General features: G+C 37.0%; 1 protein-coding gene and 1 long non-coding RNA gene across 5 annotated transcripts in view; one reads left to right on the forward strand and one right to left on the reverse strand.

The window, feature by feature from the left end:
* ANKFN1 (ankyrin repeat and fibronectin type III domain containing 1) overlaps positions 1–22,989 on the reverse strand; it is a 503,865-nt gene that overhangs the window by 144,925 nt on the left and 335,951 nt on the right. For all 4 annotated transcript variants that reach the window (XM_074223663.1, XM_074223664.1, XM_074223666.1 and 1 more), the window contains 2 exons: positions 10,440–10,634; positions 8,548–8,661 (listed from right to left, as the gene is read on the reverse strand). In XM_074223663.1, the coding sequence (XP_074079764.1) occupies positions 8,548–8,661; positions 10,440–10,634 (309 nt within the window). The remainder of the gene's footprint in view (positions 1–8,547; positions 8,662–10,439; positions 10,635–22,989) is intronic.
* Positions 1–22,989, forward strand: part of LOC141513644 (uncharacterized) — a 131,184-nt gene that overhangs the window by 104,237 nt on the left and 3,958 nt on the right. The gene's annotated exons all lie outside the window — the stretch shown is intronic.

Consider the following 22,989-nt stretch of genomic DNA (forward strand, 5'->3'; position numbering starts at 1 on the left):
AGTGTCTGAGCTGCCCTGAACATCATGAGTAACTCCCTTCATGGCATAATTTGAAGAGCCCTCCTACTACAAAATTTCTCTCAGTTCTTTTCAGTTATATTTGTCCCAATCATAAATTCCCATTTTAATTTTTCTTCTTATGAAAGTCAGGAAAGGATCTATGATTTCAAGTGGTAGGTAACTCCCAATGTGGAAACTTGTCTATCAGTACAGATTAAAAGCCATCTTTGAAGTAAGAGTTGAGTCTGGGATTTGTTTGGGGATAAATACGTTATGGGCCATACAACTAGGAAGTTACAGAAATCAGATTGGAACCCAAGACTTAATTGGGACTCCATGCTCTATCCATTTTTCCATGTGTTCTCAAAATTTCAGTAGGTCAAAGATACCAAAATGTAAATTTTGCAAGGGAAGGCTGATACAAAAGAAACAAGTCAGCAAACCTCAAATTGATTTTACTTTAGAACACTTTTGGGTCTGTAATATATCATTAAAATACTATATGTTTATTGTGGGGAAAAATAATGTAGCAACTTCTCTGATGGACTTATGATAAAGAATGCCATCCATCCCAAAGACAGAGTTGATAGTATATGAATACAGACTGAGGCATACTATTTTTTTTCCTCTCACTTTATTTTTCTTGAGGTTTCTCTATCTCTGGGGGGGGGGGGGAAGGGGGATTATGTTTACTTTTACAACAAGACTATTTTAATAATGTGAAAAAAGATAGATATTAAAAATAAAATAAAATAACCCTTGCCAAATAAAAAATAAAATAAAATACACAGGGTCTGGGGAAATGGAACACCTGCCTCCAAAATAAAAAATGGGTTGGGGAAACTTTGCAGGGAAACTGAGGACAATTGAGCCTATTCTTGTACTGAACAACTTGCAAAGTCAATAGGTATTTTTATAATACATAATTTGATCTTTAATGTTTTAGAGAGAAAAATATCATTATCATTGACATTTTCTCATGGCATCCTTATTTTTAGGTTTCTGTGCCCTGTTTTCAAATACTGTTTGGGAAATTTGCTCTTATGACATTCTTAGTCCTAATTAGTTATCAGGTTAATGTCAAAACCCCTATTAACAGGATGGCAGAAGATGAGATGGTTTGATAGTATCTTGGAAACAATGACAATGAATTTGGATAGACTTTGAGATAAAGTGGAGGACAGAAGGGCCCAGCTTATTATGGTATATGAGGTCATGAAGAGTCAGACATAACTGGATGACTGAACAACAAAAACAACCTTATTAGGGCCTATTAGGGCCTTGAAGGAATAGAATACTGCATGGGTAAGTTTTGATGAGATAAAAGCTCTAAGATATGTGAAGTTTCCTTGAGGGTGCCACATTGGGAATTTCCAGACAACTAAGAATCATTGGGTAACCGTGGAAGGAGAGAGATATTGATGAAAAGACTGTAGAGGGGTATTAGGAGGTGGACAAAGGTTGTATTGTTATCATAAGTGAAAATGAGACAAAATTCATAACTTTGTCTAAAGTTAACCTTTTTGTGGAACATCTACCCTAGGTCAATGAAATCATATATACCATAAGAGAATGAAAGCTGGAATGGATCTTAGAGATTAACTAATGCTAATAAAAATTCACTGGGGTAGAAAAAACAACAACATCTCAAAATCAGAATAAATTGTTGCTCCAGGAAAATAGCCCTTGTGAGCCTCAAATGGGGAAAAAGTTGATCAGTTGCTCAATTTTGTGTAGATTGATTCTTGTCTGGGGTTAAATCTTTCTCTCTTGCCAATTGTGCTTCATTATAGAAAGCTATGTACTGCAAAATGAATGATTTTGACTATATAAAATTAAGAAGTTTTTGCACTAATAAAATCAATGTTGCCAAAATTAGAAGGAAAATAGAAAACTGGGAAACAATCTTCACAATTAGGTGTTAAAGGTCTCATTTCTAAAATGCGAATTGCATCAAATTTATAAGGTCACAAGTCATTCCCCAATTGATAAATGGTGAAAGGATATGAACAGTTTTCAAATGAAGAGATTAAAGCCATATACAATAATACAAAATCGTTATTGATTAGAGAAATGCAAATTAAAACAACAATGAGATATCCTCTCACACCTATCAGACTGGCTAAGATAAAGGCAAAATGGTCATTGTTGGAGAGGTTGTGGTAGGATTGGGACATTGATGCATTGCTGGTGGAATTATGAATGGATCCAACCTTTCTAGAGAGAAATATGAGACTATGCCCAAAGAGCATAGTTCATACCTTTTGACCCAGCAATTCCAATTCTAGGTCTATATCCAGAAGAAATTATAAAAAAAAGGGAAAAGTCCTTCCTTCATCTTCCAAAATATTCATAGCAGCCCTTTTTGTAGAGGCAAAGAATTGGAAATCGAGGGTATATTCTATTCATCAACCGGGGAATGGCTTAAGAAATTATAGTTCATGAATACTATGGAATACTATTGTTCTATAAGAAACCATAAATGGTCAGATTCTAGAGAAGCATGGAGTGACTTATGGGATCCGATGCTGTGCAAAGGGAGTAGAAGCAAGAGAACAATGTCCTCATCAACAACAACATTGTGAGATGAATAAACTTGATGGAAGCAGCTCCTCTCAGCAGTTCAGAGAGCTAGGACAACTATATTAGACCAGCTATGGACTATGTTATCCCCATTCAGACAAAGAAAAACAAAACAAAACACACACACACGCACACACACAAAGAAATCCTCCAGAATCTGATGAACACTATAAAAATTATCTCTTATGTATCTCTTTCCCTTAATCCTAATTCCTCATACTGAAAATAACTAATACTAATCTGTAAACATATTTATCAAAATATATGTGTACAATACTAATCTGATTGCTCACCACTGAGGGAAGGGTGGTGGGAAGGGAGGATGGAAGGAAATTTTGTAACTTGAAAATATGCAAAAGCAAATGGATGAAAATAAATAAATTTTTAAAAAAATAGAAATCCATGTTATCCAATAAAGCCTGAGAGTGAAGGGTGTCAATGAGGGACTGTAAGGGAGATGATGTTGAATTAGTGGAGATGCTGGCACAAGATACTGAAGCAATGTTCTCAGAATAAAGTCTAGGGAAAAAAAGGAATAAAGATGGCTCATATTCAATTCAAGAAGCAAGTACATGAAGCATCATGAAGGTGCTCAAATAATGAATTACTCAGGTCAAAAGCAAGTTGAATTTGCCCCTCCTCCACAACTTTCCATTCTTCTTACATCTTATACCCCCAGTGAGCCAGTGACATAGGCCTCATTGCTTTTCCTTGAACAAAACACTCAATCTACTGACTCTGGGTATTTTCATTGGCAGCTCCCCATGCCTGAAATATTCTCCCTCCTTATCTCCATCCTCTGGCTTCTGTGGCTTCCTTCAAGTTCCAAGAAAAATCTCATCCTATATAACAAACCTTTTTTGATCCCCTTTAATGCCAACACCTTCCTTCTGTTGATTATTTCCTATTTATCTTGAACATAACTTATTTGTACATAGTTATTTCCATCCTCTTTCTTCCATCAGACTGTGAATTCCTTGAGAACACGGACTCTCTTTTGTCTTTATTTTGCATCTCTAATACTTAGTCCTGTGCCTGATATATGGGCACAATATTTCCCTGATATATGGGAAAAACTTAATAAATAGTTATTGATTGACTGAATTCTCTTATCACCAAACCTTGGAGGAGAAGAACCTGTTAAAATCCTTCTTTGCCCCAGTTTCATTGGCAGTGGGAATTGGGAAGAGAATGTGGAATAGTTTAGGGATAGATTGTAGTGAAAATGGAAATGAGCAATTGTAATGGCAGTGGTCACTGCTAAGGCAGGAGCTTTTGTACCTCTTCAGACAACTCCAGGAATAGCAGGAGTATTAAGAAAGTGTACTAATTGGTGCTACTAATTGGGCTACTGTAGTGGATGGATGAAGTCCTTTCTTTCTCTGTTCCAAGTCAGCCACAATGACTGCAACAAGGGATTGAAACTGTTTAATGAGAACCAAGATTGGGACCATTGGGATCACATTAGGATCATTGGGAACACAGATCCTGAGTTAGAAGGGTCTTAGAAACCATTGCATACAGCCCCTTCATTTTACAGAGGAAACTAAGACCTAAGATGATTTAAAGACATAATATAGGTCATACAGATAGTAAGCATAAAGAAGTAAGATTTGAACTCAGATTCCTTGACCCCACAACTAGGGCTCTTTCCACTAAACTACCTCTGCAACCTGGAAGTTATGGGAGGTGGTCTTCACCTAAACAGACAGTGTTGAAACATGAAGGAATAGAATCAAGAATATAAGAAAAACAAGAAATTTCATTTTGTGTCTCAATTGATGAAGAGCCTTGGTCTGTGACTTTCTTCAGGACTCTTGCCACTGGAGTAACTGGTGATGCTGTGGCCTAAGAATCTGAAAGTCAAAGACAGTTTTCTAAAAATGTCATTTTATAGCCACAGAGAAACTTAAGGAACCTAGAGGATCTGGTTCATCAAGTCTTATTGCACTAAAATATTGTAATAAAATGCCCTGAGACCAATGTTCAAGGTCAAGATCAGAATGCCCTTTTAGGTCACTGGCATTTTCACAAATGATGACAGCCTCTTCCCAGGAGAGAAATTTGTCAGGAATTTGCCTTGGAATAATCATGATCTATTCCATAATGGTCCCACCCCCACAATGGGAAAGGAACTGGAGGGAAGAACTAGTACACTAATTGGAAGAATGACTACCAGAGAGGCAAGTCTGATCACTGAAGGAAAGCAGATTAATAAATGACTAATTTTTTGATGTCTTCATATTTTGTGAAAATATAAAGGCCTTTTCCCATATTTCCAAATTTCAAAGCCTTTTCCAGGTGAAGAAAAATGAAGGGAAGAAATTATACCTGGAAGTGTCCAATCCATTAGAAGTTAAATTGTTAAAGCAGATCATTTCAGACTTTTCCTGCTGCCCTTGCTGGGAGGTTTTGATAGTTATTGTATTGCAATAATTACTGCAAAATCTAATCATTAATAAACCTCCAACTATGAATATTCCCAGTTAAAAAAATCTCAAACCATCTAGAAAACAACCCATCTGGTGGATGCAAACCAGATGCCATCCTATGGGTCAGCAATGTAACCAGACGGAGGAATCCTTTCTGGAGCTCCAGCAAAGAGCAGAAAAATGTCATTTTGATGAACTGACTGTGTTTTGGTCACAGGTCTGGAATCAACAGACCTTTACTGTAGAACAAATGACAACTCATTTCAGCAACAGTGTAGGAGCAAGGAATGTACCTAAGGTAAGTGAGAAGAAGCCATAGAATGAAACTCCTATCCAAAGCAGTGACATATCTGACACAACTCTAGCTTTACTCCATAACTCATGCAAATTGGGGAGATGAGAACCAAAAATCCATGGAGCTGTTGGGATCAAGAAAGAGTCTAGGACCACTCAACAGTAGCATTCTAACACATAAACATTTACATCACAGTGTGTATGTGAACTATGATCCAAAGCCAGACAGGCTGGGGTGGAGGGGACACTTTGGCACAGTTAAAAAACCCCTGAAGCCTCCTGGATCTCAAGTTGAATTTGAACCTCTTGAGACCCAAGTGTTGCTGGCGGCTGTCACAACACATAGCCTCAGGTCTGAAAGGAGAGGGCTTATAAACAAGATGCTGTTAAAAAGCTTCTTGGATATCTTCTCCCTCTTTCCAAATAGCATGTTGATGAGTTGAGTGTAAACAAACGAGAAACAGAAGGATCAGATTTTTTTTTTCTTACAAACACACACAAGTTTAAGCATTAAGGGGAAAAAGTGGTTGACCAAATAGGCTTGGGATTTTGCTGAACCCAGAAAGTCTGGAAAGTAGTGTGAGATGTTTTTGCCAAACCCCAAATACTGCTTGGTTAAACCTTCCCTCTAACCAATTGGATAATTGCAATTTTACTCAGTGGATTTCTCCATTGTTCCTTCTTTTCTTCTTTTTTTTTGAAAAAATAAGGAAAACAAAATAATTAGGCATGTCTCGGGATAACTTTGCTGATATCCCTATACTAAGTAACCAGACTTAATCCATGGTTTCAGAGATATTATATTGTTTCTATGGCTACAATAGTTCTTCATTTATTTAAAATAACTCATGAATGGTCAGATTGAAGACTCAATTTATAGCCTTATAAATTAACACAAGGAAATTCACTTCATAATATAACATAATTTTATTTATACTGCTTAATCAATTCTCTTTAGTCATTAATGGAATATTTGTGACCTTTTCTTTTCAACCCAAGTTAAAAATATAAGTCTTTTGAGAGAAGGGTTAAAATGGAAATGGTGATGAAGTTTTCTGGTATTCATTCATTCATTCATTCACCCATTCATTCAAGTATTTGTTATGTTCCTACTATGTACTAGACTGAGTTCTGGGGATTCAGAGTCAAAAACAAAGGAGTCCCCATCCTCAAGGAGCTAACTCTCTATTGGAACATACAATATTGGGGCGGTATGAAAAAGGCTTACAGTTTGGCTAAATTAAGGCTTTCTGAGAACTGATAAATAAAACACAAGAAGGTAATATCTTTTTCACCAGCACTGCTTTTGCTTTTTGTAAAAATGCGAAGAAGGAAAGTGGTGGACATTTAGTGAAATGTCTGAACTTGAATTAACCCTCAAACACTCACTTAACTCCTACTGAATAATTTTCCTAAATTTTATCCAGTGAGGGTTTACCATAATCATTACCAGAGGAATGGATGAAGGCATAGAAGCTAATGGAGTCATCTGTCCTTTTAAGACAAAAGCAACAGTTTATTTCTAAATTGGGTATATCCTTGTGTGTTCTTCTTTAATTATATTCATGTCTTTCCAATGGAAACTTATTGGGGGTCACCCCAACCTACATGGCTAAGATACTGGGGTTCAAATATTCATTCAACAAGCATTTTTAGAAAGTACCTAAAATATACTAGGTACCAGGGAAAGAAAAATATAAGTTTCAAGGAGCTTCCATTCTACTGGGATGTACAAAGATAATTAAATAGAAAAATATATAGAAAGCAATGTAGGGGAAGATACTAATAATTGGAGAACCAGCAATGGTCTCATATAGGAGGTGACACTTGACTTTTTTGGGAAAGAATAACTAGGAATCTCAAAGGAAGATGGTGAAGAAAAAGAGCATTCATATATGGGGGCAGAGGAGTCTTATGCAAAAGCATGAGATCAATTCAGAAGATTTCAACTTCTGGGAACAAAATGTGCCTCCCAGGATAAAAGTATCATTTCTAATCTCATCACAAGGATGCAGACTCAAGTTTTGATTAAACCTACCTACCTTAGGCTCCTCTTCTTCTGTTTGGATGGCTGAAGAGTAGAGTACCAAAAACTTCCCACTGCCTTTCTTTATATACACTGTAGAATCTTTATTCTCAATTCCTCCACTTTTCATCTCCATGCATCTCTCCTGGCCCCCAATCAGGAGTCTCATCCTACTTTCCTTTTTGTGTGTTGTCTCTCTGTTACTCTGTAAGCTCCTTGTGGACAGGGACTGTCATTATTTTTTTTTTCATTAATTGTATAATGCTTAGCACAATGCTTGATATATTGCTGTTCAATCTTGTCCTGTTCTTTGTAATTCCTTCCCATAGCACAATTCTGGCCATTGGGTTTTCCTGGCAAAGATATTGCCATTTCCTTCTTCAGTGGATTAAGGCAAGCAGAGGTTAAATACCTTGCCCAGGGTCATAAATCAAGTAAATAAGTGCCTAAGGTTATCTGTGACCTTCCAGACACAACATTTTCTTTATGCCTCTGCCTCTGCCTCTGCCTCTGCCTCTGCCTCTGCCTCTCTTCTACTCCCTTTCTCAATAAATATTTATTAGACTGGATTTTCTTTCCTCTGAGATTATTTCCACTTCACTTCCCAAATATTTTTTTACATCTAGTTGCTTGTATATTGTCTCCCCCTTTAGAATGTGATCTCCTTGAAGAGAAGGACTTTTATTGTATTGGTCTATCTTTGTATATCTAATACTTAGCACAGTGCTTATCATGTAACAGCTCTTAAAAAATGCTTGCTGACTTGAAGGTCTATCTGGATAAAGACAGCCTTCTCTCAGTGGGTATAGGGGTTAAGAGAAGGAAAAATACATGAATATTTAGAACAACCTATTCTTTTAGGGGAATAAAGAAAGGAGGAGGATTAGCCTAATCACATGGACATTTGGTCTTTTGGCCTGGCCCTCAGCTTGACTCAAAGGAAACTGGTCTGTTCTGCTCACATTTGACTACTCAGAGTACAGAAAATCATTGAGCACTCCAGTCCAGGCCCTTGATTTTCTTCCCGTCCTGTCCACTGTCACTCCTTTGCTCCCAGTAGGAAATGTTTCAGCTCTGAAGGCACATTCATAGGAAAAGATTATATCAGCAAGGAAAACAAACAGAACAGGGGACAACACCATCCATAAACAGTCTATTTTTTTCCTCAGAAGGATCAATGAAAAGAGAAAAAAAAATTCTGAAATCCAATACCTTTATATTTGGTCACTACAGCTGCGTTGACACTATGAGGCTCTTGAAAGGTGACAGTGAGTGATGTGTTACTGGTTACCATGAGACAGACATTGGTTGGCACCTCGGGGGGTCCTGAGATGGAAGAGAAAACACAAGGAACTCATCAGAGTAAAAAACAGTGATCTCCCCTCTTTAAAGAGTGCTCCAAAACACACACCATAGAAGCGTTTGTCTTTTCTGACTATTGGACATTCTCATTTAGAAATTTAGTTAGTTGATCATTTCAGACACCATTTAGTGCCATCATGGACTTATTGAGCTGCATCCATTGAGCCTCATAGTGCCCATTTAGCTTAAGAGAGAGTCCTGGAAATTCCTGGGGCTTTTTTTTCATTTATTCATTCATTCATTCATTCATTCATTCATTCATTCATTCATTATGTACTACATATCAGCACTGGGAAGCAGAGGGAAGTATGGTTGTGAAACACTGACTTTTAGTATTAAATACCACCTTCTTCATGAGACCTTTCCCTGAGAACCCCAACTCCAAAAACATTCTTCCTCAAAGTGGCCATGGATCTTTCTTAGGTATGTTTTGTGGATGCTCATATATTTCCCCCATTAGAATGTAGAGTTTTTGAGAGTATGGCTCTCCATTTTTTTTGATGTTACTTACCACTTCAGAGCCCATCATACAGTATTTAAAAAAGATTGATGGACATTTTTATTGCATTTGCTTCAAGGTGAATGAATAATTGAGATTGCACTAATTAGTCACAATAGATGTTATATTCCAACAAAGAGTTGTCAGAATAATACTAATAACTTTTTTAAGTCTTGCAAAGGACTTTAAAGATATTATCTTTTAAGGGTAGCTAGGTAGCACAGTGGATAGAGCAGTGGCCCTGGAGTCAGAAGGACCTGAGTTCAAATCTAATCTCAGACACTTAATAATTACCTAGCTGTGTGACTTGGGCAAGTCACTTAACCTCATTGCCTTGTAAAAACAAACAAAAAGGATATTATCTTTTATTCTCCACAACAGCCTTCAGAGACAGGTGGTATTATTATCCCCATTTTACATATGAGGAAACTGAGGCAAGGGAATGAATTGTTCAGGGTCACACAGATCTAAGGCTGGATTTGAAATCAGGTTATTCTGATTCCAGAGATGGCACCATCTAACTGCTTATGATTGATAGTCAATGTCTACACCACAGCCAAAGTCTGACTAACCTCTAAGCCTGGAAGAATAATTCAAAAATGACTAAAGTAGCTGTTTAGATAACAGTATCTAACAATAATTCCTTTATTTTTCTCAAGTGTGTTTGACTTTCATCCAATGAATGGTCTTAGGGATGTGTTAATAACTTTAATGAGGACAGAATACTTTACATTAGCAAGTAATTTGCCTCAAGAAAAGTGGGAAAAAGAAAACAAAATTAATAAATTTAACAATTATATTCTTTGTTGTCTCATATTTAGCAGAAGTCAAAATTCAGTTATAGCTAATATTAACAGGTACAAAGTACATAGAAAATAGAAAATATAGTTCCTGTGCTTTTATCAGAAATCTCATAATTGAAGCAAAAGTTATTGCTGTTTTTATATTGTATACCCTTCCCCTCCCCATTCAGTTTTTTAGGTCACAAGGTCAAACAGGTCAAAAGGTCCATTTTTGGGAAGATGATGAAACAGAACAGTATGTCCAGCTTTGGAGTCATTGGAGAGACACGTTTATGGACATGGGATCTGATTAATATGAAAACGTAGTAAGATAAGTCTTCCCCCTGCCCTACATCCAAATTTCTTACTGTCCTTGTTCTGAAGAGGAAAGAGAGATTACTAGTTGTCTCCAAACAAGATAAGATGCTGATCCAATTTGGAAGTTTGCTACTGCTACTCACTTGCATGTTCGAAGCCTGTTTTCATGCGTTTGTAGAGCCGATATCTCCACTCCCAAGCTTTCAACTGCTTCTCTTTCTCTGTACTGTCCATACTAAATCCTTCATTCTCCACCTGGGCAGACAGCTCATTCACCCTCTGTTGTGCTTCTTGGACCAAGATGTTGAGATGTGCAGACCTACTTTCAAGGCTGATAACTGAAAGGAAAGAGGTTCAATTTAATAAGCATCAATGAAGTGCCAATTATGGACAGTGCATTGTGTTGGGTGCTGGGGACACAAAGACAGAAGAGAAAGACAATTCTATTCCCCACACCCCTAAGAAATTGACATTAGACTGGGAGAGTATAAATAGATAATTAAATGTGCATTAATTTGAAGAATGTGTGTTAATAAGTAGACATCAGAAAAGGCAACTAATCTATGCTGTCAAGGAAACCGGGAGTGTTAAGAGGAGGAAGTGAGGAGGGAGAACATTCTTTTTTTTTGCCTTAGGTTTTTTTTTTTTTTTTTTGCAAGGCAATGGGGTTAAGTGGCTTGCCCAAGGCCACAAGGCTAGGTAATTATTAAGTGTCTGAGGCCCGCACTCCAGGGCCAGTGCTCTATCCACTCTGCCACTTCCACGTGCCACCTCCATGAGCCACCCCTAGCCACCCTGAAGGAGAACATTCTAGAAATGCAGATACACATATATAAAAAAAAAAGACAATCCCTGCCTTCAGGATGCTTATATTTCTAATGGAGGAAGGTAATTCACAAAAGGGAGTTCAGAAATGGGGGCAAGGGGAATAAAGGAACCCATTGCAGGGGAAATTCCTGAATTTCATGAGAAAAAAATACATCTTTATTTCAATATACTATATTTAGTTTTCTTTGTAATCCTATGTATTTATTTTATGCCTTAAAAAAATCATTCTCAGAAGAGGTTCATATGCTTCAGCAACCTGGTAAGGGAGTCCATAGCATAAAAAGACTTAAGAACCCTTGCTAGAAGGATACCCATTTGAATTCCCACCACCAAGCAGTTGAGATAATCAGTCTTCATTTAGATGGTAAGACGCTTTTCCTAGGGGAAGAAAAGACAGGTATGTTGTCATGGAGGCCCCAGAGGAATTCAGAAGAAGGTCATACAAAGAATTTGAGATTTTAAGAACCAGATTCCTCAGTTGGGTCTTTTAGACTGAGTTTGACACCTTCTTTCAGCTGTCTATGACCCCTGTGTCTCCCAAGGCTCTAATAAAATCTTTTAGAGAGAGAAAAAGAGCAATTCTATTCTTTCAATTATGGGAGTGGGAAGGGTGGTGAAATTTATGAAGATAACTCAAGTGGAAATTTGTTAAGTTGTATTTTGAAATGGAAATTAGGTGGTTACATATTCATATTCTCTGTATTCATAGTCATGTTTGTATTAATTACAGGAAATGAATACTAATTTATGATTGCCCCTACTCACCATCAGACTAAATTTATTTACAGATGAGGTCAATGAAAAATTAGTTTAGTCTTTTTTTTCCCCTTTTTTCTTTCTTTCTTTCTTTTTTTAACTGCTGTTTAGAACACTCAGGACTGTGTTTTCCTGCAGATTTGTCATGGTTAATGAATGTTGCTCCAGCAGTCAATCACGCACTCTGAATACTGTCACACTTTTTTTTAAGCCTCAGTCATGAGCCATGACAGAAAAATAAACAAATAAATATAAAGTTAAAAAACTCTTTCACTGAGCAGCTACACTATGTGAAGTCCCTGGGGAAGGCTAAAGGAGGCCAGAATAAATGATAATATAAGTGCTGTGGATGTAAGAAAGCAGTGATGGTGTATGCATACTGAGGGTCTGAAGAAAAAAAAATACACACACACATACACACACACACACACACACACACACACATACACACACACACACACACACACACACATATATATGAGCCCGCACACACTCCGGTGGAAAAATTGGCAATATTAGTAGCCTCAAGGTGCAATTTCCTGGAACACGGAGATTGACAAGCCAGTCTTAAATGTTGTTAATTTAACTAACTTCAGATTAATGGTAGAGTCTGCTGTGACTGAAGTTCTCAAACACAGTCTCATTATAACCTTACTGGGAATGTCCTAAATATAGGCTTGGACAGTTTCAAACAAATCCGTATCCATTTGTGTATTTTTAGACATGGGTTCGGCGTCAGAGTGCATGTCACTGGTTTCTGGTTGATGAATTAACCCAGTAACTGTACTCTTAGCCCCCCCCTTTTTAATTTCCACTCCTTCCCCCTCCCCAAATTGTCTAGAAAAGGAGGGATTGTCCTTTGGTTAAGCCATTCAGTGAATTTTTTTTATTATATGTGTGTGTGTATGTGTGTACATATGGTGGAATTACATTATTGCAACTTTATATACCTTAGAGGATGATCACTTCATTTGATAAGTGATTTTTTAAAATGCCATGATACCACCTTAAATACATACTTACATAGTATATGTGTATACAATAAATATATATATATATATATATATATATACATCCAAACAAATATATAATATATTATATATATCCATATGTATAAAATGTATATTTTCATTGAGATCAGATTTGGGAGGTAGTTTATTTATAGTGATAAAAAGCTGGCATTGGAGTCATGGGATCATGGATTCCTATTCCCCTTCCATAATTTATTTATTTTAAATTTGTGTTATAGATGTATTTATATTTAATGCTAGTTCATAGCTCTAAAACATTAAGATTCTGGAAGCCAAATGAGCACATCATTTCATTTTACAGATGAGGAAACTGAGGACTATAGAAATAATGTGACAAAGCAAAGTTACTTTGATAGTGTTGGAAGTCCTCTGGTTCTAGACTGGATGCTAGTTATACAGTTCCATATTTCCTCCCTTAGTAAATGTGGGTAAGTAGCTTGAGCAATCTGAGCTTGTCTCTTCATCAGCAAGATAATAATTAGTTGTACATCTATTGCCTGCTTTAGAGGGCTGCTCTCATAGTCTTTTCTCTGGGTCTACTTTGTTCATATCACACTAACCTCCTCATTTTGTAAATGAGAAAGCCAATTTCCAGAAGAGTTAAGTGACTTAACCCAACATCAGGCAGAAAGGAAGAAAGCTAACATTTATTAAGTCTTTACTATTTACTACTCTTTACTAGCCAGGTAATCTGCTAAAGTTTGGGGATATAAATATGAGCAAAAAAGAAAGACAGTTCCTGTCCTCAAGGAGTTTATATTCTAATGGGGAAGAGAATACCCAAAAGAGTTCCAAAATCTGGGCAAGGAGAACACAGGACATAGTTTTAAGTAAGGAATGTCAGACAAAAGGCTGGGAATGGAATGAAGGGTGGTCAACTTGAATTTCAGGAAGCAACAACAATGACAACAACTATAGTAGCAGCAACATATAGCCTATCTTAGAGACAGCTTTAAGGTTTGCAAAATGCTTTACCAATATCATCTCATTTTATCTTCACAATAGCCCTGGGAAGAAATGCTATTATTATTCTCTTTTTAAAGGTGGGTAAACCAAGGCAGGCAGAAGTTAAGTGACTTGCCCAGTGTCACACATCTAGTTAATATCTGAAGTAGTATTTGAATGGAGGTTCCAGGAGCCATTCACAAATGGATAAAGGGAGCCAGTCTGACAAAAGCATATTCTAGGATGCTAAGGATTTATTGTTGATTAGATGTTCCAGAGCAAGGAAGTCTCATGTGCTGGAGGAAGTTACATACTATAGGTAGTAAATGGCTAAGCCAGGTTTCAACTCCAGCCCTCTGACTTGACATCATGTACTCTTTCCACTGTGCTGTGTTATCAATGGAGTCAGCAATATCCAGGTTCAAGTCCTGTCTTTGACAGATACTAGCTCTGTGGTCATTGTCAAATCACTCAAACTGTCAGGACCCCAGGTAGCTGTAGGTTATTGAGAACTGCCTCTGAGTCAATGGGCTTTCATGCTGAGAATTCCTGAGGAATTCCTAGAGGAAATTAACCTTCACCCATCAAATTGATGTCTCATCATATATAATTTAAAACACCCACCCACTCACCCAAACCCATACCCCCACTCACCCCCCCCCCCACACTTAGTCACACTTACATATCAGAATAACAGTAACAACAAAAAAATCCCAAGCCTATCCCTCCTCATTAACCTAAAGCTTAGTAGGTAGCCTAAAATCTAGTCATTTAGAAAAGTAACCTGGGCTGGGGCGGCTAGGTGTCACAGTGGGAGTCAGGAGTACCTGAGTTCAAATCCAGCCTCAGACATTTAATAATTACCTAGCTGTGTGGCCTTGGGCAAGCCACTTAACCCCATTGCCTTGCAAAAACTAAAAAAAAAAAAGTAACCTAAAAAATGCAATGAAATAGAGGTAACAGAAATTGGAGAATGGATATCTATAGAACTACACCTTGGTGTAACTTGCTTCATTGAACTTGATTTACTAGAGAAATCCCAATGTCTTCTTTACCACTGCTTTTTCTACCCATCTAGTTTTCTTCTTGGCTCTATCTCCTTCTTCCTTTACACTCTGCCCTCCCCCCCTCCACCTTCCCCCATCAGTCCATGCTCTTCTCTTTCGTTTTCTGTCTCACAAGAGCTGAAAAACCTCCAAACTGGGGCCTCCCTGCCTCATTCCTGTTTGTCTCTCCTCTAGCCCAGTAAAGTCCCTTCTGTGTTGCCCTCCTCCCCAGTACAATAGAGGGTCTGTGAGTGGGTGGTGAGTAGGCTGGCTGCTGGGGCAGGGACCCCTCCCCAACTCCTAACGTGGGCTTCATGCTATTGTGGTGTTAGATGACCAACAGCATGGTCACTGAGACTCAAGGAGCTAATTAATGGTAGGGGAAACTCAGTGTGCACAGCAGACTTTACAGAGACCTAGCCTGTGAACATGAAGATAAGGAATGTGCTAAGGATGAATGAATTCCCTTACTAGCAGAGTCCAAGGGCCTGCCTGACTCAATGTCTGTAATGCCAGTCCCTTTTCTGCTTCCCATTCTTTTTAAATATTAGTGAGTTTAGACCCTAGAGATATTTACCAAAGGTAAAATATGAAATTATATTACTTTCCAACAAGGGCATAGGGACAAAATTACTCTAGTTAAGATAAATAAGATAAATAAATATGAATAAAATGAAACCATGAGGTATGGCAAAAAAGAACACTGGCTCTGAAGTCAGAGGATATAGGTTCACATACCAGCTCAGAGACTCATTATCTGTGTGATGCCGGTCCACTGGAATAGCATTTCTGGGCCTCAATTTCTTCATCTGTAAAATGGGTGTGTTGGATAATATTTAAGGTCTTTTCTAACTTTAGAGCTATGAATTTAGAATGTTTTCTAATTCTTATTGTAAGAATTTACACCTCGGTAAAATTTACACCTCTTGTTAAAACAGATGTAGAACAGGGAATAATGGGTTGGACTTGCAGATATAAAAACATATTCAAATTGTTCCTTAGATACTGCTTAGCTATGTGACCTAGGGAAAAAATCACTTAACTTTTCATAATTTTGATTTTTCTAAACTGTAAAATGGGGTTAATACCAGCATCCACCCCATTGGGTTATTGTGAAGATGAAATGAAGTAATATTTGCAAAGGACTTAAGTTTTAAAGCATTAAATAAATAATATTATTGTTGTTGGTGTTGTTATTGAAAGTTAAGCAATGTCTTTGCTTCTTCAAATCATGGATGGAGAGACTGTAGAGCAGGAAGGCTAAATATTCTATTCAAATAAGTTTGTTCTTCCTGAGTCACAAATAGGTACCCAGAAAAGTTGACAAGTGCTATTCACCATAACTCACAAAAAGACTTGTCCTTTAAAAAAAAATCAATGATCTGGTCAAAAACATTGATGACAAACATCAAATTTTCCAGTGATGCTAATCTGGGAGAAATAACTAACATACTAGATTAGCATCACTGGAAAAAGATCCTGATAGGCTAGAACACTGGATTTTATCAAATAAGATGAAACTCAACAGGGATAAATATAAAGTTTTAACATTATGACTCAAGAAATCAGTTATACAAGCACAGGATAGTCAGTTGGTCAGCTAACATTTATCAAGTCCCTATAGAGGTCCCCAAGGCAACAGACTTTACATTTAGCTTAAGTGCTGAATATGCAGAGAAAGGCAAAAGATAGTCTTGCTCTCAAGGGGATCACCACATCCTAATAGGGAGAGACAAAAGTAAATCACAATGTACAAATAAGCTATAAATAGGATAAATTGGAGATAATCAATAAAGGGAAAACATTAGCATTAAGGGGTATCAGGAAAGGTTTCTCATAGAAAATGGGATTTTAGCTGGGACTTGAAGGAAGTCTGGGAAGCCAAGAAGTGGAAATGAGGAGAGAGAGCATTCCCAGAATGGCAATCAGCCAAAAAAAAAAATTCTAAGAGTCAAGAAATGGAGTGCCTTCTTTGAAGAATAGAAAGGAGGTGAGTATTATTCAATCACAGAGTATGTCAGGAAGATTAATATATAATATGACAGGAAAGGAAGAAAAAGGCCAGGTTATGAAGGACCTTGAATACAAAACAGGATTTTATAATTGATTCTGTTGGTAATAGAGAACCATGGAAGTTTGAGTAGTAGAATGACATGGAAGGACTTGCCTTTAGAAAAATCACTTTGATGGATGAATAGAGGATGTATTATTTATTGAATGCAGTGACATGATAGAGGAGGCATGGCTTGATAGTTTTTATCTTTTAAAAAAAACTGGGTTTTCTAATGTCTTCCAAATTCCATATGACTCAGCAGTTTAATATACACTCTCTCTACTACCATCTCATTGAATTCTCTTCCTTTTGAGATGTAGCTCAGACTCCTTCTCCATGAAAGCTGGTGTTCATGATTTTAGACTATACAAAAATAGAAACAATTTCCAGGAGGTAATACCCTAGTAGATTGTTCCCTTCCCTAGGTCAGGCTACATCAAGAGAATTCTAGTCACCAAATATTAGAAAGGAAATTAGTAAAATGTAGAATGAACCATGGGAATGGTAGAGGAAGTTAAGCTCATGCCATAAGAAGATAATCTGAAATAATTAGGGATATTTAGCTTTATGAAGAGAAGGACATAACAACTATCTTTTGTTGCTCATTTTCAGTCATGTGTGCCTCTTTGTGATCCCATTTGGGATTTTCTTGGCAAGGATACTGGAGTGGTTTGCCATTTCTTCTTTAGCTCCTTTTACAGATGTTAAGTAAGTGACTTGTCCAGGGTCACACAACTAGTAAGTGTCTAATGTAGGATTTGAACTTAGCTAGATGAATCTTCCTGGCTATAGGTCTGTCACTCTATCCATTGTATCACCTAGCTGCCCCAAATTATTTTAAAAGTTGTTCTGTAGAGAAAGGATTATATTTGCTCTGTCTTGCTGCAGAATACAAAACTAGGGACAATAAATGGAAGTAGCAAAGGTACAAATTTAGATCTGATAGGAGAAAAATAACTTACTAGAAATTAGAACTATTTAGATGTGGATTGGACTGCTTCAAACTTCAAAAGGTAGTGGGAATCCTCTTTATTGGTGGGTTCAAGTAAAATCTAAGTTGCAATTTGCTGGATGTATTACAGTTTGGTTTCTTAATGTAGTATGAGTTGATTTAGATTGGTTTTGAAATCCCTTTCAAAGATGGAATATGCTGAATTATGGGCAGCCAGTTGGTACAGTGGTTAGAATGTTGTGTCCGGACTCACTAAAATTCAAGTTCAAATTTTGCTTGAAACACTAGTTGTATAACCCTGCTTCAGTTTTCTCAACTATAAAATGGGAATAATAGCAGCTACTTCTGGGAATTGTATTGAGGGTAAAATGAAATATTTGTAGTCTTTGGTATATAATTGGTGGCATATAATTGCTTATTCTTATTAAATTCATCTGTGCCTCTCACCTAGATTATTGCTTGGTCTCTGACTTTTCTCTCCAACCTACATCCTAATGCCAAAGTAATTTTCCTTAAGCACAGATCTGATTATATCATTCCTCCTTGACCAATTCTCATGGTTTCCTTTTGCCTCTAGGAACAAATATCAACTCCCTGTGTAAAGCTTACAGAATCTGAGCACAACCTACCTACCTTTCCAGGTTCAGTGGCTATCCCTCTGCTTCCAGCATACTGAGAACACTTATCTCTGCTCCTCACACCAAATATTCTGTGTTTTATCACTAGCTGTCTACCATCTCACTGAGTTCTCTTCCTTTTGAGATGTGGCTCAGACTCCTTCTTTTCCATGAAGCTTTTCCCAATGCTCTAATCATTAATGTTCTCCCTCCAAAACTACTTCCTATTGAACATCTGGGGATATAATTGCAAGTATTCACTTTCACTTTATTCTGTATGTTTGCATGTATATAGATATATACCTATAGGTAAATGAATGCATGTATATATAATACCTATGTACAAATACACATACAGATTATATTATGTTTTGAATATACTTGTCTCACCCATTAGAAAGTAAATTCTTTGCATGAAGGGATTATTTCATTGTTTGTAATACCAGTACAGTGCCTAGAAGCATGCAATAAATAATGATTGATTGATTGATTGAATTACACCAATAAAATTTGGGGAGGAAAACTTTACTGAAGGCATGTAGAGTTATTGATGACCTAGTTTTTACAGATTCTGAAAGTGTAAATAGAGGCTTACACTGAAATGATTATACCAGATACTATGGTATATTTTACTGGGCAAATCTAAAACACAGTGAGGCGACACAGTGGATAAAGTGCTGGACCTGGAGTCAGGAAGACTCATCTTCCTGAGGTCAAAACTGACCAGAGACACTGGTGATTCTGGGCAAGTCACTTAACCCTGTTTGCCTCACTTTCCTCACACATAAAATGAATTGGAAAAAGAAATGGCAAACCACTCCAATATCTTTGCCATGAAAATCCCAGTGGAGTTATGAAGAGTTGGGCACGACTGAAACAACTGAACAACAACAAAAACACATCAGTCAGTGAAGTCAGATTACTCAAAGATGAAATAAGATAGCTGCCTATCATATCCATATTTCAGAGGAGAAAACTTTGACTTGAATGCTGTCTACATGAGGCTTAAACAATGGGTTGAAGAATGGAGGAAAAAACCTGTCAACCCACCCATATGTTTATTCAAACTGTTTTTGTTTCCACTGAATTGACATTGTTGTCTTGACAACGGTTCAGATGTGTGAATATAAAATCATGGGATTGATTTTTTTTTAAACCGACAGACCAGAATTTAGGATTGTCATCCTTCTTGAAAGGAGTCATTTTAGGAGGTGACTCATTCTCTCCAATGGTGCTGACTTTGATAAAAAAATATTTCTGGAGCTCATCTTTGGGAACTGCCTTCAAAGGAATGGCACATTCTTGTAAATGATCCTTCTCAATGATAGCAAATCTGTTTCTTGTTTCCAATAAGGAAAAATAACCAAAAGCTAAACCACAGACAAATCTAAGGGGTTGCCTTATCAAACTTGAAATAAGTGTAAAATTTAGTTAATGGGGTGCTAATTTGGGGGCTCAAGAAAGAGGTGCAAGTATAAAGTCATTAATGACACCAGTGTTCTTGTGTAGCCCTCTAAATGCCTTGTTTGGAGACAGAGACTCTGGTTCAAATCCTACACATCAGAGTTATGTGATCTTGAGCAAGTGACTTAACCATTATGAATCTTGATTTTTTTCATTTGTAAAATAAATAGATTGGCTTAGATGACCTCTAAATCTGTGATCATCATATCCCCTAATTACAATTAACCAAAGGGATTTATCTTGGTTGTCCTATGAATTAGGAGGTAATGTAGAGCCCCAGCTGTCTTGCTGGTAATTATAAGACTAGGGAACAGGTAGAAGTGAGAGAAAGGAAGAAATATCTCTTCCCCTTTCCCACAGCCAGTAATCTTAAACTTACAGTCTGTCACTTGGCGGTGAAACCAATAATAAAGGGGAAATAAAAAATGAAATTGTGGACCTATAATGTGAACTTCAAAATTGGTGGTATGGGATAGATGGAAGTTTTATTGCTCTAAAAGGAAGGGAAAGGGATGAAGTAAGAGGCAACCTGTTCTAATGCTATCAGAGTTCATTGTATAAAATAGAATGTGGTAAGGTTTGTGTGTGTATGGCTATCAACCCTTCCAGTTCTGTGTCTTTAGTGTCTTCTTGCTGTGAACCTCAGAGGTTTTGGGGGTCCAGGATTTTCAGGAGTTACTACTACATATTTCATTGACATGCTTTATAGTTGTTTTGAGAGGTAACATGATTTAGTGGAAAGAGATATAGTGGAGTATAATATCAGAGGATCTAGATCTGAATTCTAGTTCTGCAAATATTATTAATGACTCAAGGAAGGTAATATTACCACCCTAGGCCTCAATTACTTTCCCAGTAAAATAAGGAATTGGACTAGATCAAAAGTCCTCAATATATTTTAACGTCACAGAACCTTTGGAAGTCTGGTGAAACTCATGTTCCTCTTAGAATAATATTCTTAAATTCATAAAATAAACTATGTAGGATTTCAATGGAAATCAACTGCAACAAAATGTAGTTATCAAAATATTTTTTAAAAAGTTTGTGGTTCAGGTTAAGAATTCCTGAACTATATTTCTCCAATACACAAATACAAGACTGTGTTAAAGATTGTAATGTGTGATAATGAGAGGGAGGTGGTTGACCAGGGAAAGAAGGGAATGTGGGGATTAGAAGGTAGAAGGGACAGATTTGGATAATAATTTTGAAGTTAAAAGAATTCTCAATGGTCATCTAGTCCTACCCATTCATTTTACAGATGAGGAAACTGAGGCTCAGAGAGGTTAAAGGAATGCTCAAAATCAAAACAGAAGAGCTAGGATTTAAACCCCACCTTAATGTTCTTTTCACTATACCCTATGTACTGCGTGTGTGTGTGTGTGTGTGTGTGCGCGCGCGCACATACATGTATTTGTAGTTGGGAATATTGAGGTCTATAGGCTCATATATCCATTCACAAGTCCTTAAGGCCATCCATATATACTGATTGACATTTTATAGGTCTAGACTTTCCTCGTTGAAGTCTCTTATAGACAGTCATACTTGGTTACTATTCAGATATATTCTCTAAGCCCATCCTATTAGGTAGTCAGGAAGTAAGTAATTCTATTTCTAGGCCAATAATCCTTGAAGAATAGTTGTTTTGGTTGTTTTTTATGAGTAAATGTGATTCTGCACTACTGGACTGCCACCTAGAGGCAGGAGGACATAAAAAGTAGTTTAATAAAGATAGCTAACTAACCAGAGGACTCTATTTTTGTCAAGCATTTTGGCCCTGGGGAGATTGCAGTTTTGGATGAATATTTCTGGGGTGTTTTTATGATTCAGTAAATTCCTATTCCTGAATTACAGATCCCTTTATATGACCAAGAATGAATTTGAGGCTAAAGTCTCGGATACTGGGTAACAAGCCTTAAAGAGAAGGTTTGAAGGGTCATAGAGTCATAGCTAGAAGAGACCTTAAAGGTCATCTAACCCACCACTTCATTTATAGATAGAAAAAATGAAGTTCAGGGTAACAAATGATATCATGAATAGAATGTTGTTTTCAAGTACCAATTATTTTCTGCTTGACACATGTCTCTCTGGGCTTTAGTTTTCTCATCTGTAGAGTAAGGGGATTGTATTAGATGATCTTCAAATGACTATGATGAAGGTCACTAGGTCTTAAAACCTTTTTGTACTTCATTTTATATTGCTATGAAATGGAAACAGAAGTAAATTCCATGAAGTTGATGTTTCATATTGCTTTCAGACTTTCAGATGAAGGATGTCAAATGTAGTCATCTTCCATGCTCATAATATGACTCTGTATATCCCAGGGAGCCATTATGGCAGGTGTTTGCTTATCTGATTTTGGTGGCAGGCCATTCTTTTTCCTCATTGATGAGGATTGAGATGAAGCAGTTTTGCCCCCACTTGAACTTGATATAGAAAGTAAGTTGGAAATCCTAGAGAACAGATTGCCTTCCTTCATTCTGACCTTGTTCTAATTGGAACACCTTTGTGCGAAGAACAGAGCCAAGGGAAACACGCTGTTGGATTATAGCAAACCAGGGAAAAAAGGAGGGAAGCTGGGATTTACTTAAGTTCCTAGAAACATGAAAAATTTCATTTTCAATTGTTTGTGAGATAGTTGTTAGTCTTTTATTTTTGCCATGATGCCAAAACTTTCAGGGTTCATAAAATCATCAATTTGGGAATAGGGGAGAGGTCATAGAATCTAAATCCTTTATTTTAACAGATGAAGTATCAAGGATCTCCAGGTTAAGGGATTTGCCCAAAGTCAAACAGCTAGTAAGTGTATGAAGCAAAATTTGCACCTAGATCTACCTGTCTCTAAGTCTAATGCTCTTTCCATTAAATTAGTTTGTGTGGTCTAAAGGAGACAAAGAGCTTATGCAACCTCTAATCAGTCCAATCAGCATGAGATCAACATCATTAGGGACTATCCCATAGAGGATAGGAGGCTGCCTAAGTTTGTGTTTTGGCTTCAGTTTTG

The sequence above is a fragment of the Macrotis lagotis genome, chromosome 2 (genome assembly GCF_037893015.1).
Source record: "Macrotis lagotis isolate mMagLag1 chromosome 2, bilby.v1.9.chrom.fasta, whole genome shotgun sequence".
Taxonomy (NCBI): domain Eukaryota; kingdom Metazoa; phylum Chordata; class Mammalia; order Peramelemorphia; family Peramelidae; genus Macrotis; species Macrotis lagotis.